The sequence below is a fragment of the Emydura macquarii genome, unplaced genomic scaffold, assembly GCF_026122565.2.
Source record: "Emydura macquarii macquarii isolate MOO-44397 ecotype Brisbane River unplaced genomic scaffold, CSIRO-AGI_Emac_v2 contig_2205, whole genome shotgun sequence".
In the NCBI taxonomy this organism is placed as follows: domain Eukaryota; kingdom Metazoa; phylum Chordata; order Testudines; family Chelidae; genus Emydura; species Emydura macquarii.
This window is the reverse complement of record NW_027132342.1, coordinates 11,740,980-11,758,593: the sequence shown is the minus strand read 5'-3', so window position 1 is coordinate 11,758,593 and position 17,614 is coordinate 11,740,980. Positions and strand designations below refer to the sequence as shown.

The 17,614-nt window shown below is 40.0% G+C and overlaps 1 protein-coding gene across 6 annotated transcripts in view; it reads left to right on the top strand.

Moving 5' to 3' along the window:
* The window catches only part of KIAA0930 (KIAA0930 ortholog), a 137,864-nt gene that overhangs the window by 54,647 nt on the left and 65,603 nt on the right, over positions 1-17,614 (top strand). For all 6 annotated transcript variants that reach the window (XM_067559358.1, XM_067559359.1, XM_067559356.1 and 3 more), the window contains one exon: positions 15,442-15,590. In XM_067559358.1, coding sequence (XP_067415459.1) covers positions 15,442-15,590 — 149 coding nt within the window. The remainder of the gene's footprint in view (positions 1-15,441; positions 15,591-17,614) is intronic.

Below are 17,614 nucleotides of genomic sequence, written 5' to 3'. Positions count from 1 at the left end.
CTGCCTCTAGAGCCAATCTCATAAATAGACCTATTGGAGTCAAAAGCAACAAAAGACCCAAAGCAGTGGTTTGAACGTAGCTCTTCCTAATGCTGTGTAGTGTAGTTTCACTTCTTTTAAAATGAAGATCAGTCAGTCTTTCTTGATTGTATGTGCTATCCTCTTTGTGCAGGATTGTGTCCGGGGTGCTGGAACAATTTTTATGGAGGGAATGCTGAGAGCTGTTGAACCAAACTGTAAACCCTGTATATAATAGAAACCACTTCAAGCCAGGGCATGGGGCAGCACTCCCAATGTCCCTAGTTCAAGCACCTATGATTGTGTCTATCTTACCTGTATAGAAGAAATTTGAAGGTATGCATGTGGTTCCTGATATATTGCATCATGATGACAGACAGTGTGTTTCTCTCATGAAAGTGTCTATTGAAGAAGCATGAAAAAGAGCAGTTTGAGGTTTAATTTGAGCGGAATATCCTATAGCTGTTCAGTGAAGATCAGTTGCTGTTCTTTACATTTTGAAAGGGCAGTAAAATGCATTTATATATAACACAGTTTGCTTGTACAATTTCCAGTTATTCAGCTTAAAAAAAAAAGTGTGAGTTGGTAAGCAATTAAAACTCTGTTTTAATAACATTAAAAATGTTGGGTCTGTTATTACTGTGATGTCTGGGTGACTCGTTCACATAATTCTTCTATGGGGGGGGGGGGGGGAGGGAGGGAAAGAAAGAGGGGAGGGGGGAGAGAGAGGGAGGGAGGATAGATATATAATATGACCCAATGGTGTTGCAACCGAAAAGCAGGAGGATGATTTTATAGCGATAGATAAGGACCTTTTCAGTAGAAGTAGTGCAGAAAGCCATCTCTTGAGTCCTCTCTCACATAAGCACTGTCTTTAGGAGGTTACCCCAGCATAGCATATTTGATATCGTTCATTCTAAATGCCATGCTAAATATTGATATGAAATAAAGCTAATCTAAAGCAAAGCCTGTAGCACATCTAATATTCAGAGAATACTTTAATGTTCAAGACATGTGGATAACGCTGAACAGCAATTGATGCAGTACCTGATAAACCCAGGCAAAGATCTTTTTTCATTAGCTGCTTAGCATTGACTACAAAAGTAAATAAAATGAAAAATCAGCAAGCCATTAGTGATGCTAGGACCTGTCCTTGGTCCTGATGGTTTGTGGCGATTAAAAGACTCCGAACATGTGTAAAGAAGTAAGTTTTTAACTGTTCAATGCATTGTTGTTCTGACTTCTGGGCTCCTCAAAGACAAATAGAGTATCAAAAATCATACTGTAAAGTGGAGATATTGGACTCCATTAACTTCGTTAATTGCCTAATTGCTGCTGATAATGATGTCGTCTTTATTTTGTATAGAATTTTCTTCATCCTTCTGTCTTCTTGCATTCACTGCAGCAGTTGCTATCCAGGCCTGGGGAGCAGCTGAGCAAATAGCATATCTTGGCATTCTGCATGTATCTGACAGTTACTGCAGAGAGTAATAATACCAGTGATGCAATGATCAAAGGGATACATAGGATGGGCATCCCCAGTGACTAATGTAGATTAAAAAAAAAGGGGGTTGTGTGATACCAGGTGACACTGCATCACTTGTGGGTCATGACAGAACAGGGAAGGGAAGGGGAACAAGTGATATATCTGGAAGAAGTCTGTGTCCACAAGAAAGCCTATAGTCAGAAAAGCATTGTGGGTATGGTTGTGGGGAAAAGCATTGTGGGTATGTAGGAGGAAACATTCCTTGTGCTTTCAGCAACCCCCTCTATTCATACTCTCCTCTAAGGGCATTTAGGAAGGAAAAGGGAACTGACAGGGTCACTCCATTTCCCCTGGATTCTGGTTAGAGGAAGGCATGCAGAAGAGTTGTTTTCCCTGGAGGGGTGGGGGGAAAGAGCTGTAGGAACAGGATCTCCCTCTTAACTTTGAAGGAAAGAGGAAACTAGCAGGGGGGAAGTAGAAAGGAGGCAGATTGGATAATTTGTATTTTCTTTTCAGGCACCAGTGGCATTCCACCTACTGGTGTGAAGGCTGAGGATCAATCCCATGAACCAGTTTGGCCTATTACTCCTATGTCCTCCCACTGGGAGGGTCTTGATCTCACTGGCTGATGAGAAGCAGCAGAAGGAAGAGCTGATCTCCCCCAAACCCAGGCAAGATTTCAGTGGAGGAGAGGGAGCTATATTCTCCCATGCTCCCCCTTGTAGAACATCTGCTCAGCAACTCTGGGTTGTTGGGCTGATGTCAAGGCACAGACTTTTGGGAGGCTCCTGGCTCATCTTTAGCTTGCTGTTTTGGGGTAAACTGCAGTGAAGATTACTGATCCAAGAACTCTGTCCTGCTGGGATGATAAGACACTGGTTTCCTTGTGGTCTCATGCTCACATCATCCCAGAAAGGCTATGTAGAAGTCTTGAGAGATTATTAGTTTAGCTCCTCTAGTTTGCTGGATTTGTGTGAAGGCCATAGTTTTGTGAGGTCTCTAGCTCAGTGCCCTCACTTGCTGGGCTAATGGGTGTGAGGGTGTCAGTCTATCCGAGAACATATGCTTGGAATAAATACAAAAAGAAAAGTGCCTGCTGTAAGATTTTGCCTAAGTTTGGTCTTATTAAAAATAATTGCTTTGCCTCCAGCCTCTTGTGCTATTGTATAATGGATTTGAACATAATTACAATAGCAGAAAAAACCCATGGTCCAACTAACACAGTGTGTTCTCTCCACCAGTAGCCAATAACTGGTCTTTCAGAGGAAGGGATAATTTCTTCCCACATCTCCCTCATTACCAGCTAAAAAAGTGCAACTGATTTTCCAATATTGCATCAGGTGGGGAAATTTCTCCAATTGCAGCTTATTATCGTAACCCTGAAACATCAATATTTAGACTAGTTTCTATCCTGAGCAGAGTGCTACATACATTATTCTTATCCATATAAATATTTCATCCTTTTTTAATTTCATGGAAACTTATTAAGCTTTTTGCCCCCTGAAGAAGGAAGACCTGTCTAGCCAGGCCTATTTGGCATAAAGGTATTTTCCTTCATGTATGTTAACTTGCCACAAGGTTTCTGACAAGTTCTTTCATTACTTAGGCAGTACAACCATAGTGATGGGGAAGTGACATGTGACTCTTAGTCTTCTAGACAGTTTGACAGCTGATGTACTGCAAAGAATGCTCAGCTTGACTATAGGAGGAAATGAATATGCCAAAGGCACTGAGGTGTCAGACTAGCCTCTGCAAAACCAGACTGGCTGCAAGACTGGATTTGAAATGCTGGCTTTTAACCCATGAAGCACAAGGTTAGGAATAGGTTCAGGTCACTGTTGTATCTTTAGCTTCCTCTGCTCTGTAGCTAATCGGTAGCCAATTATACCTAGTTTATAAGACGCACATGTCCAATCAACCTCTTCTCCTCCTCCAGTAACTATGCAAGCACACATCCCAGTAGACTTATTTAACACTGTCCATTCAAATATATTCTGTAGTCAAATGAAGGGCTGGGATCTGCAGTCTGTAGTAGAGATGCTTTGTACTACCCGCTAGTCACATGAATATTTCCCATTGAAATCTATGACCGTTCTTCCCTAATTCAAAAGACCATCGAGAAGATGATTTTTTGCTACATTTTGTCTGCTTTCTGTGGTATTCAGTAGATCTTTTCTTGCTCTTTTTTTCATACTTAATTTCCCAAATAGACAGAATCTTGGTCCTGTTTGGCTACATATTTCTAAATTGTTTTCCTGACATGGTCAGCTTCAAGTGCTCGGTGCCAAAAACAGTGTAAAGGCTTGGGGTACATTCCAGACTCTCAAGAGCATGCCCTGACATCACTGACTGGATTTAGACTCTTAAGGTCAGATCCAGAGGTGATGTATAAGTGGTGGTGTAAATTGCACATTGGCAGGTTGGTGTATGTTGAGGGTAAATGGGTGCAATTTATACCCTGAGGTGGTGCCAGAAGTGAGGTTATGACAAGAAAACCAATGAAGTGTAAGAAAGTGTACAATGAAGCAGTTTCCCCTTCCTTTTTGCCACTTACCTGTGTAACAGTCTTACCTTACTGCTCTCCATCGAGGGTAAATTATACTCACTTATTACTATGTCACTTACACCACCAATTATGACATCGCCTGAATTTGGTCCTTAGTCATGCGACCTGAGAGTCAGCCATTTTGCAGCTGCACCTTTAATAACATTTTAAAAATATACTGCCTGTTTTGTGTTGCTGATGCTGCCATTGCAGTTCCCATTTTAGTCTGATTATTTTCTCTCTACATTTTTCTGAATTCAAGTTCCAGATAATATCCAAACAATGGGCTCCCAAAGCTGAATGCCCTCTGAATATTTGGAATATTTGCCCATCCTATGCCTGTAGGTGAAGTTTTATTGTTGGCCCAGCCTGGCAGCTAGAGGAAATCCATGAAGGAAACCCAGTTTTTTGTAGCATGAGGATAAAAGCTTTTAAATGTTCACGTGTATTCCCAAGGACTCACCATTTCTCATATTAGTGCTTTGCCACGAATGGGGACCCGCACTTCGTAGCATCATCCACCAACTGATGGCATATTCTGTGTGTGTGTTTTTCAGTTACGAAGCCCTTGATCTGGCATGCTGCTCTGTCACTGACATCAATGCAAGGTCTCTCCCAGTGATCAAAAGGGCAGAAGGAGACTGCAGAGCATTTTCTTAGTATATACTACCGTGGGTGGTTGGTTTGTTCAGTCAGCAAATCTTTTTAGCGGATGCAACTGAGATAAGGGCCCCAATGTGATTGTATTACACAAACACCTAGTAAGAAGAAAAAAATCCCTGCTCTGATAATTTGACAGTATAAATAGACAAGGCAGACAAAGAGCGAGAAAGGAAGTACTGTTGCTCCAATTTTTGCAGATTCGGAACTAAGACACGGACAGATTGTGACTTGCTTGAGTTCACTAAAGAAGCATGTGACAGAGCCAGGTACAGAACTCAGATTTCCTGCACACTAGTCTAGTGCCTTCATCACAAGATCTACCTTCTTCTTATGCACTGTGATTTGTTCTCGAGTATGCTTTCTTTCTTTCTTTCTGCTTGGTTGGTTGGTTCTAGCAAGAAGGTAAGATGTGAGTGGTGAGCATTCTGAAAGCAGTTTGGCTCAGTCTTTCCTTAGCAGCTGAGAGCAAAATTCTAATTGCTACCTTCGCTGTTTTTAAAAAAAAAAAACCCACCAGGCTTTTTCTGTTCTCACAAATATTTGTATAACTGAACAGTACCCTGTCCATGGTTTTGTATCCCTCATTTCTCAGTGCTTGCCATTTACTATCCCTTTTTATTTTTTGATTGAAATGGCCCTTTCATATGCTTCCCATGCTTCATCCTTATGAAATATTAAAGATTTGACCTTGCAGAGTATACGTTTAATGTACCAAGCCATTGCTCACAGGCTCCACCCAGGATAAATCACAGTGCACGCAAGTCGTGTGTCTGTTGCTGCCAGAGGAAAAGTGTATCAAATTGAATCTGATTGATAAATTATTTTTCGACCACTATAACTAATTGTCTATTACAATTGTGTCTGCTTACTAAGTGCCATGCTTTATATGCATGTAGGTGCTGGAACAGAGTTTGAATTTTGAGTAGCAGTCATGAGAGCAGATTGCAACATCTGATCATGCTTACTATAAGGTTTGTGTCTTGACTCAGTGAATTCAGTTAACTTTTCCAGTAACCTTTCCATCTCATAATTCAGTCATTCATACTCCTTCTGGATTCTTTTATTTGAATTTAAAAAAAATGTTAAAGTCCATTTCTTATTTTTTCATAGTTTTGAACATAATTGTGTTCATCTGAGAATACTTCTCGTTAGAATGAAAAATGACTGCATTATACCACTGTTTGTATCATCAGTGGGTCAGGGGACTTTTCAGTGACAATATCCGAGAGTGTGATTGGAGTGGGATTTTTCCCACTCTTTAAAACAAAAACAGTCTTCCCCTGCCCCAAACCCTTCCCCCTCTTATTAGGCTGCTGTTTCCCTTGTTTAAATTGATGTAAATATTTACTTTGTAAATACTGAAGGGCATGGATCTGACCTTCACCAGCCAGAATGAGGCCCTCACTAAGAAATGTTGACTGTAGTTAATGGAAGTTGTAATTTTAACCATGTGACAGCTGTGGGTTTCAGGGGATCACAGCAAAACAAAACGGCTAATGGACTTGTGTGTACTGTCCTGAAAATTCTAATATTAACATCAACTGATATAAGGATTTGTCCTTCAGATAGTTAGTTATTTTGGCATTATGAAGTCAGCCCTATTCTCTGGGGAGAACAGGGGCATTTGGTGATCTCTGTTAACCAGGGATTCTGAAAGAAAGTATTTGGGGTGGGGAGGTGAGAGAAGTATCTTGCTAACATTTTCAAAAGAGATTTAAGGTATTCAGGAGCTGAAGTGCCATTAGCTTGCAATGAGATTTAGGCTCCTAAGTCATTTAGGTATTTTGAACATTTTATTCCTTGTCTGTAATTATGGTGCTTTACTATGTGTGTTGAGAAGGCTACAAGAATTTGTCTTTGTGTTTGGATATCGCTTGTCAACTCGTGGAGGGTTATCCCCAGTGCATATGGTGTGAGAGTATTTTGGCTGTTTTCTAAAGTCGGTTTTTGTTTGTGTCTGCAACTGGCCCATTGGAAATTATAAACTTACCACCTGATAAAAGTACCTACATGGTACACAGTATTTGGTCCTGCTAATCCACTCCTGTGACAGTATGTTTGTTTTCAGATTTACCCCTGTAAAATATTGTTTAGGAACATATTAATACTTCTCTGGGCTTTTAATGTTTTTCCAAAGCTGGGAATGTAGGAACTTTGAAATGCATAACCTTTCCCTCTCTCCTTCACCCCCTTAGCAAATGTAGCTTACGGTTTTATTGACTATTAAGACTACAGTCTTAAAAGAGGTGGGGGGAGGGGTGGGGGAAGCATAGCATTTCATTGCAGCTGAGACTTTAGCAAGATTCGGAGGGGGACTGGATAATTTGCAAATGAAGAGTTTGGGACAGTATAAAAACCATATGCTTCAGAATTTTAAAACAATCTCCATATATGAAGTATTAAAATGAGATTTTTCTGGGTCACATTACCCCACATCTGCCTACTGTGGTGTTCTTCCACCTTCTTTGAGGCCTCTGTTTCTGGTAACCGTTGGAGATAAGATACTGAATTAGTTGGACCTTGGGTCTGATCTAATCTGTCAGTTCCTATATTTAGCATTCTATATTACTGTATCTCTCCTGAGCTTTGCACATTCTTGAGGGGTTTAAAAGACTGATATTCCTGCCTGTCAGTGAATTTTATGGCCAACAATCCAGGGTGTTACAAATGGCATAGTGAGTTGAAGGATCATACCAGTTGTCGCTGTTAGTAGCAAGAAAAATATGTGCCAGACTGAGTACAAAAATATTTTGCACAAAACTGGTTCTGTTCTTTCCCACTGGCCTAAAATCATTGATTTCAGTGGAGTTACATAGAGATTGATAAGGGACTCAATTAATAAAGAATTAAAGGAGGGTAATATAATTAATGCCAGTCAACATGGATCTATGAAAAATAGATCCTGTCAAATATGTTAGATATCTTTTTTTATTAGATTACTAGTTTGGTTGATAATAGTAATAGTGTTCATATAATATACTTCCATAAAGCATATGACTTGGTACTGCATGACTAAGTGGTAAATAATGAAGAGGACAGATCACTGATCCAGAGCTACTTGGTGTAAACTGGGCTCAAGCAAAAACAATGTTTTTTTTGGTTTTGTTTTATTTTTTTGTAATAGGGCTAAATGTATACATCACTATAAAAAATGTAAGCCATACTTACATGATGGGGGATTCTATCCTGGGAAACAATGACTCTGAAGAAGATTTGAGTCATGCTGGGTAATCAATTGAATATGTGCTCTCCGTGTGACACTGGCTAAAAAGACTAATGCAATCCTTGGATGCACAAAGAGGCATATCTTGAGTAGGATTTAGAGAGGTTATTTTGCCTTTGAATTTGGCACTTGTGTGACCACTGGTGGAGTACTGCATCCAGTTCTGGTGTCCACATTTCAAGAAGGCTATTGATGATAAATTGGAGAGGGTTCAGAGAAGAGCCGCGAGAATGATTAAAGGATTAGAAAACCCGCCTTATCATGATAAACTCAAGGAGCTCAACCTGTTTATTTTAACAAAGAGAAAGTTAAGGAGTGACTTGATCAGTCCTTAAGTGCCTATGCAGGGAAAAAATATTTTGTAATGGGCTCTTCAGTCTATTAGAGAAAAGTATAACATAATGTCTAGAAGTTTGTTAAAAACGTGCCCCTTATTTGCAATCTGAATTTGTCTAAGTGAATGTAATTCATTATTGGAACAATTTAGCATGGGCTGAGGTGGATTCTCTGTCACTAACTATTTTTAAATCAAGATTGGATGCTTTTCTAAAATCTGCTTTACGAATTATTTTGGGGAAAGTTCTATAGCCCGTATTACATAGGAGGTCAGACTAGATGATCACCGTGGTCCTTTCAAGCCTTGTAATCTATAAATCTGCTTAAAAACCAATGTCAATTGAAATCTGAAAAAGGCCCCTGAGTCTGCCAACTTGGCTGTCCTAATGTTAGGTACCAAAATAGGATTTAGGTGCATAAACCAAAATATTTTTTGTTTTATTTTAAGAGGTTCAGAACACCCGTAGCTTTTGCAGATTTAATTAATTTTGATTTCACTGGATTTGCAGATATTCAGGATCACTGCAATATTCAGGCCAGGAGTCTAACTTTAGGTACCCAAATTTTAACATTATGGCCCTACTGTGCAACCTCATTTCATAGTAACAACATTTGAATCAATGGTGTTTATGAAGTACCATACATGAGGCATGAGTTCAATCTGCCAAAATTTCTTGAGTTACTCTACAATTTACTTTTCATTTTCACATAACTTTTAGTGTTACTGGGGCCTGTTTTCAGCTGTCTGATACTATAGGTACAAAGATACACAAAGGGAATGATCCTGCAAGAAATCCCTCACACTCACATTGGTGATCAGCAGCATCCCCCAGCATCCAGGCCCAACTTCTGGAGTCACTGAAAGCTTAGCTATTGACTTCAGTGGATGTAGGATCAGGCCTTGAAGTTTCACCCATTGACCATTTTCTTAGATGCGTTCTAGAAACAGACATACCGTTGATAGAATTCCTTCAACATCATGATAAAAAGCTAAATCAAGTTTTTTTTTCTTTCTTTTTTTTTTTAAAAAGGCAAAACACCAATTCTTATTTTATTTATTTTTAATGACAAATTAATTGCTGTCAATCTTAGGTTATAGAGTGTCTCACCCTTTTGATTAGATAGTTTCTCTTTGCTTTGAAATTGTAATCCTAATGCTCTCCTGTTTGTAGAATGCACACTGACAGTGTTCTGCATGTCCATAAAAAATAAACGCCCATTCTCACTTTCCACATTCATGCCTCCTGACCTCCTTCCTGCCAACTCCTCCCCACACACAAAGATTGTCAACATTGATCCAGGAGTTTTGTAATTAAATGGCAGATGGATGGGATGTGAATTTCATTCTTTGCCATTGATTTCAGTGAACCTTTCGATAAAGTACTTTTTATCATTCACTAAGGGATAGACGCTCTATTGAAAGTGAACTAAAAACTAGGAGATGTGTCGCAAAAATCCCTTCTGTTGCTTTCTCTAGTTTGTGGAAATCTTCACATGCACTGAGCATCACAGTTTGCAGTGCTTTACAAATGGATTTTTTTTTATCCAATTTCATTGACATGGATTATGTTTCCTTTCCTAGAGAAAAAGACAACTTGTCTTAGATAAGCTATCTTGCTTGAACAGAGTGGGGGACTTAGGTAGCATTGGCGTGCAGGAACATAGATAAACTGTATGTGGAGTTGCTGGTTTTTACACACTTTTAAAAATGGTGCTTTACTACCTAGATTCCTGGTACAAATCTAGCCCAGGTTGGTGATAGTATCCAAAAATTTTCTCTGTGGTGACTATTCAGTAGTCTCGACATGGTCTCAGTTGAACCTTGGGCTTTTTCTCTTTTAAGCAATATCAGTACCATTATTTTGGGATTCGAGTGAGTGGGTAGGCATTGGATTGTTGATAGGAGATTCACAAATACAAAAGATGGGTGTGATTGTTACAAAGGTGAACAAACGTTACTTGGAGCTGTGAAGTTATGCCCTATGATACATAGGAGGGAAATTAACAGTGGGCATGGGTAAGGGTGTTTTGCTTCCAGGATTTAGTTTCTTTTCCTAAATACTGTTTAATTCTGCATGGAGACTAGACACAACTGAACTTTATTTTTCACTGATTTTGATATCACTTTTAAGTTTTAAGAATATCTGAAATGATCACGGGAAGATCCGACTTCTAAAGCGCACTAACGTACTGGACGTTAATTGGTTTGTGTAGACCCTGCTGATGCACACCAAAGGTTCCCTAATGCGCTTTAACATATAAACATCACCACATTAAAGCACAATAGGGAACCTTTGCTACGCATTACTAGAGTCTGCCTGGACCAATTAATGTGCAGTACATTAGTGAACTCTAGGAATCACAGCCCCTTAGTGCATTACCCCATCGTGTAGATAAGCCTTTAGAAGCCTTAGTTAGTTTTGGAAATGTTAGATCACAGCAGTATTTACAGTGCTTAGCAGAGGAATTTATCCATTCTGGAATGAAATGATGTATATGTCCTTCCCCACTCCCTGTCCACAGCAAGGACACCACTTGTTGTTGATCTTAACGGCCACAGTGACAATGGGCCACAGACTCTCATGCTATTTCAAATCAAAAGGGTCAGTTATCTAGGACCACCAGAGCCATTAAATTCAAGGTGTGTACTGAAAACTGCAGATTGATTCTAGAGAGAATATATTGAATTCAGACAGCTGTAAAAATGGAGTTATAGCTACTGAGCACCATTCAGTCATGTTTAAAAAAAGTGACAAATACCAGAAAATCAATTGCCATCTCCTGGCAATCATATGTATGTGGTGCAACTGCTTCAGAGTTAATTGCTTGCCCTAATTCAGGGTTTTTTAACCCTTTCATGTTGGTGACCCTTATTTGAAATCAAAACATTTTGTGACCCCCTTACTTTCACAGTAAATGTAAGAGTAAAAAAAGTATCATTGATAAATTGTATAGGCTTATTGCTGTGGGTGTATTTTGAGAGGTAGATAGAGAATACTTGACCTTGAAGGGAAAAAGTGTGAAGAAAGCTGGGGAGTGAGATTTTCTTTGCTTTATATTGTAATAAAATTTTAAGTGCCTCATGACCCCCGTAATTGCTTGTAGTGACCCACTGGTTGAAAAACACTTGATCTATTTAAGTAAAGTTATCCTTCCATATTTTAAATGTTATTCTGCTCTCCCTTCCTATATGGATCTTCCGTTTTTTTATCAGTGGAACCTCCATGAAAAGTCGAATAGTGGAGCCAAGATCTGCAGCACAGGAAAACCTCTCTCATGCTCTGATAATTTATTCAGTGTCTTTTTCTCTCAATATTTGGAGACCCCTGTAATAAATTCATTTTTTCTTTCAAATTCTTTGATATCATTAGATAGAAGAAGAAAAATCCAGAGCAACAAGGGAAAAAGTTAATGCTCACTCCGTTTGGTGCAATATTTGTTTGACAATATTTCAGTCCCTCTTTTTTTCTCTTTTTTGATGTTACAGTGCAGAATTCCATCAACATCTACTGTAGTAAGGGAGTGTGGATGGTGCTTATTACCACAGAGGCCATACATGTATATAATTTGCAGGGTGGAGCTCTTTTCAAATTTCAAATCTACATAATCTTGCATTATATTTTTAAAATGTGAAAGACATATATTTTTACACTTGGATGAGTCCAAGGATTTTCTTCAAAAGTTGGTCGGTATGTCTGTCTTATATGGCACTCAGTACTGTACTATATCAGCACCCTATAATCTTTAATGTGTTTATCCTCACAAAACGCATATGAGGTAGGGCAATTCTATTATTCCCATTTTACAGATAGACAATGGAGATACTAAAAGACTAAGTGACATGCCCAAGGTCACACAAGAAGACTGGCAGAGCAAGGAATAGAATCTGGATCTTGCATGTTCCAGGCTAGTCCCCTAATCACTGGGCTTTCCTTCTTCCTTTTCTACCAAAAGAAGGATGAGATGTTTTTGGTGAAAGTATAACTTTTTTTTTTTAAGTAGCCTGGACCTTCCTGCCTGAGAGGGCTCTTTTCTTCCCATGCTGTATTATCATGGTTAGCATTGGTGGAGGATTGGTTCATGCCTGTGCCCCTTCATATATCAGAGAAGAAGCTGTTGGCGAGATGTCCTCTGTGTGGGCCTCTCATTTTGATGATTCATTCTTTCCATTCCCACATGGTCTGAAATAGCCTGATTCTCTTGATCTTATGGACTTGTTGCAAAGTCAGTCTTTTTGGGAGAGCTGAAGTGATTAGGGGTGAGCTTTGTGGAGGGAAGCCTGGGAGATTTGGTTCCTAATATGCTGACTGGTATGAGATGGGGACAAATGTGCCATTCTGGTTTTGTGCTAGTTGTACCTTTTCAATGCCAAGAATGCCTATAGTCCAGGGTAGGCTTTTTATGTTAAATCTAAATATTTTAAGAATATATGGCTAAAAGAGCAGTTTATCACATGCAGAGAGTATTTTGCAAACTCAAAAAAAGAAGTTAATAAAAATAGCCTACATGTCTTGATTGCTTTTAATCCTAAAATCTTGAAGAGCTTCACAAGCAATTTAACTTTCAAACACCTCAGTAAGGTCATGCTACTAAACCCATTTTACAGATGATGAAACTGAGGCACAAATAAGTTAAATGACTTGTTTGTCCAATGGTTTACAGTAGTTCTTGGCAGAACTGGGGATAAAGCTCAGGGGACCTGACTTCCAGTTCCTTGCTCAAACCACCAGATCAGAGTGAGATTTTTCTTCTTCTCTACATTGTAAGCGACATCTGCCAAAAGAGTAGTTATCCACCAAATATGAAATCATCTTTTTAAAAAAAATTTCCTTTGAAGCAAAACAAAAAAAATATTTTGACATTTCTTTTTAACCAATGTTTTTTTTTCTCCCCTTTTTGAAAGCATTAATTTAAAAAAAAAATTCCTAACCTATTTATTATATGGATCTGGAGCCAGTTTCCGCAAATGAATACTTGATATAAAATTTAATATCAGGTGAAAGGCTACATTGACTGCATACCAGCTGACATAAATCTTGACTATAATGAGAGTAAAATCCACGTAAATGAATCATTGCAATGAATTGTTGTAATTAGGATTTATTCATTACACAGGTCTCATAATCATATAATTAACTTTCAGTATATTGAGATTTATAATTTGAGCTCCTAATTTCATTTTGTTCATTTAGAAGCAAAATGTATTAGTGGCAAAGTGTTCTCACTAAACTCTGTCATGCAGTGTTCTGTATACTGTGTATGGAATTGGTTCTCTTGAATCTCTGATCTAATTCCAGTGTAACAAAGGGCCCAAATCTGCTCCTGTTAAAGTCAGAGTTTTTTGCCATAGATTTTAGTGAGAGAAGCAATAGCTCCAAAATACCTTATTTAAAGTCTCTAGTACTTTTAGAATTAGCAAGTCTTTCATTGAATATCTTCCCACTTGGAAATGGGATTTATACAGTTTTTTTTATTCTGTAAGTCTGATGTACTTCCAGCCAAGAACAAGAATGATAGAAATTGGCTACCGTCTCATGGTTGTGTGAAATGAGTTCAGTTTCAGCCCTCCCCATGGGATTTGTCTACATCACAAAAGCAATATCAATTATGGTGGTGAACTGGCATCCTTAGGTGCCGAGGATTAAGGGCCTGATCCTGTAGGAGTAGAGTGCCTGGTACTCCAGTTGCTCAGCACCTTGCAGGATTGGGGTCTATGTGGACATGGACATAGAACTACTCTCTCAACCCTTAGAAGGGGACCATCCAGGGCAGGTTGTGGCAGTTTGGTAGGATGATGTAGCAGAATCTGTGCTGTCTCTCTTCTCTGTATTTAAAAGAGAATTTCTGACTCCTGGGCTGTTAACTTGATGCCTCTCAGAAACATGAACTACCCAAAACAATATTTAAAAAGCAATTTTGTGCAATTAAATAGAAGTCCCCCAGCTTTGCCAAGGTTTTAACCATCAGCTGTGGGTTTCTAAAATGGGAGCTGAAGCATCTGTATTTGGATAGAAGTGGCAGAGAATAGTAATTCCCTCATCTACCAGAACCTCTGGTAGCTCCAAGGAGGGCAGGAGAAGCACTTCACTACCAGCCACCATACAAGAGGATGCAACATCTGTTTCCCTTTCTGCCTAGCCAGATCCTGGAGCACAAGGACTCCAATAGCATCTAGTCCTTGTGGAGCTGCAAAGGGCTCCTTACAGTATCTTCACCATGTTATTGTATTTAACTGTGTAAATAGCTTCACAAAATTGTGAGTCAACCTCTGCTGTGTCCTCCTCCTCCCAGTGAGATCTGAGAAACTGAGTCTCATGCTGCTGCTTCCCCTCCCTTTTCCTTTTCTTTTGTGGCATCAGAACTAGCAAGAACAAGAGATTTAGAAGTCTGATGTTGTTAGCAGTTCTTGTTTCTACATTCAAGAGAACTTTCCTACCCCTCATCTCCCACCCTCCTTATCCTCCCTCAAACAAAAATTGATGCCCCATGTAACTTAATTAGGCTTCTTGATTTGATATCAAAATTTTCTTGGCTTTTAGGTTGGTTGGGTTTTTTGGGGGAAGGGTTGGTCTGTTTCCTATTAGAAATTCAAATCAGTTTTGTATTTTGCCAAATGTGGGATGCATTAGAGGGTGCCTTTCCAGGTAATTAATGTAAATTGGCTAAGGAAAGATAATTAAATAATTCACTTCCTGCTGTGCTTACCACACTCCCATGTCAACATACGGGAAGGCTCATGCAAGCTGACATTTAAGTAATAAAATCTGGCAAATGGTGGTGGTAGATGCATTTGAAATTAACTCATTTCAGTGCCTCTAAGGTCTTCTAGAGTGGTGCCTTGGTCGTGTCTCTTCCAATGACGCACCACAGCAGCTGGAAAAATAGAGAGAAACTTTAAGGACCAGATCCTCAGCTGGCGTGAAGTGTTGTATCTCTATTGTCAACAGAGTTGTGCCAACTTACACCAGCTAAACATCTGGCCATAAACATTGGGTAGCATGGGTGTCACTCAAGGGCTGAACATGTTATCTTAAGCCATACAACTAATCCTTCACTAGGATCATGCTTGGTCCCACAACACGAACCTATTGCTACGTGTAGTATTAAGTAAAATCAGATGTGATGGGGTGTCTTCTACAACTCTTAATTTCCCTGTTTTATTCCCCTTAGGGTGTTTCAAAGATGATCGCATTGTGTTCTGGACTTGGATGTTTTCTACTTATTTCATGGAGAAATGGGCCCCCCGGCAGGATGATATGCTCTTCTATGTCCGTCGAAAGCTATCTTATGTCAGTGGCGATAGCACAGAGGGAAAGAAGGTGAGTGAACAGCAATATATTTTAGCCTGGAAAATATTTTTCACCCATTTAGCACCAAATTTGGTTTTTTGCTGTGCCTTACTTGTCTGAAGTATTGCAGGGACACTGTAAAGTAAGGGTGGGAAAAAATCAAGCTCTGCCCACAACAAATGTTAGTGTGAAATTGGCCTGCAGTGAAATATTGTAGTTAACAATGTGGACATCAACAATAGTATCCATATACTTCTGTGTTAACAACCCAGTGAGATGAGTGAGTGCAGTTCACATTTCTTGTGTCGCTATTATAACTGTTAGTCTGCAGGCTCATGAAAACAGCACAGTGTTGGTCCACATACAGAAGGTTTCTTTTTGCAACTATAAGGGATAGACATTTTTTTGTTTTTTAAACGAAAGTTTAAATGCTGCAGAAGGAGAGAGCGCCACCAAAGTGGTGCTGGTTTGATGTATCTGTACATACCAGGGCAATCCAACATTGCACATGTTATACTCCCAACAATAATTCACGCACAACCTTAAGAACTCATAGAGTGATGATGAGGTGACATTTAAGCAACTAGTAGACAGAACCTCAGGCATCAAAACCTATTTGTTGAGAGAGGAAATTTTGGCAATAGGGCATCTGGGGACTTCTTTTTCTAATTTTTTAAGGTGTGGGGGAAGTATCTTCAATCAGTAGAGCCCACTAGACAGAAAAGAGACTGTCAGTTCAACATCTCGGCTGAACAACAGTTACTGATTCAACTTGTCTAGTAATCTTCAGTGAAGAATGTAGAATGGGGTATTTTGGAGCCTTATAACTCTAGGAGGGAAGCTGTGCTTTAATAAATTATCCTTAGCTAAACACTTGACATTCCACAGTTGCATTACTCTCCTACATAACACAATATTGTGGTTTCATTTAGCCTGGTAAAAATGTGAATCTTTTGACCTCTTACTCTTCCCATGTCTATGTCCATGTCGATTCCAAGTAGATGTGTGCATGCCGCATACACAGTCATCGGAAGGATTTTCTCCTAGATTTACCCGTTGGGTCAGTGCATGTGCCCCCTGTAGTCGTGCCTCCATGGTGCTGTATATAGAGCCCCACTGCCTCTTAGTTCCTTCTTACCGGCCATGACGGTTATTGGAGCATCTGTCTTCTCTTGCTTTGGCAAGCGTTTCTCCAGTGATCTTCTACTGTGATTCCTGTAAATAGTGTGACTAGAATTAATTGTTCGTAGTTAGCTAAAGTTTTCTTTGGGGGGTTCCCCCCCCACTACATCTTTCTCTAATCTGGAAACTAAGGCATGCCTCGTTCCCAAGGATTCAAACCATGTGGTACCTGCCATAAACTTATGCCAAAGAGTGATCCCCAGGAATCCTGCCCGACGTGCCTGGGGAAATCCCACCAGACTGATTGCTGTAGGGTTTCTGAGGATTCTGTCCTTGGACCGAGAAAGAGAGGAACGTTAGACTTAAACACCTCCTCATGGAGGCAGCTTTCCGTCCCCAACCAAGCCACTTGGATCTAGCACTCAGTATCTCGATGCAGAGTGCACCAGCCTCTAATAGAGAGTCTACAGTGCTGAAAAAACACCAAAGAGAACCCCGGCACTGGCATTCCCCAGTTCTAGAGATAACCCGGCACCACTCCCACGGTGCCTCACAAGAGGCATAAAGAGACTGATAGATGGTGTTTGCCCACAGTGAAAGCAGCGGAGAAGGACAGCACTAATGGTGTGCGTCCCATGCTAGGGCACCCAACACCTACCCCACTGGAGGCAGCATGGTTGACTTCGGATCCACAGAGGGCTCCATCGAGTCTGGCACCAGTGGATTTACCCATAAGGGAGCATCAGATAGAAGAGTTGGACCTCCCTTCCACCCCTAATGCTTTTGAGGTGGCTAGGAACCTGATAGCCATGACAGCACAGCAATTTCCTGCCAGAGTAGAGAGAGCACTGGAATGAAGACCTCTGGTGCCACAGCAAAGTGCAATGCTGTCTAGAGGCAAGCCTGTGGCACCAGTCGCCTTCCTCTTGGCA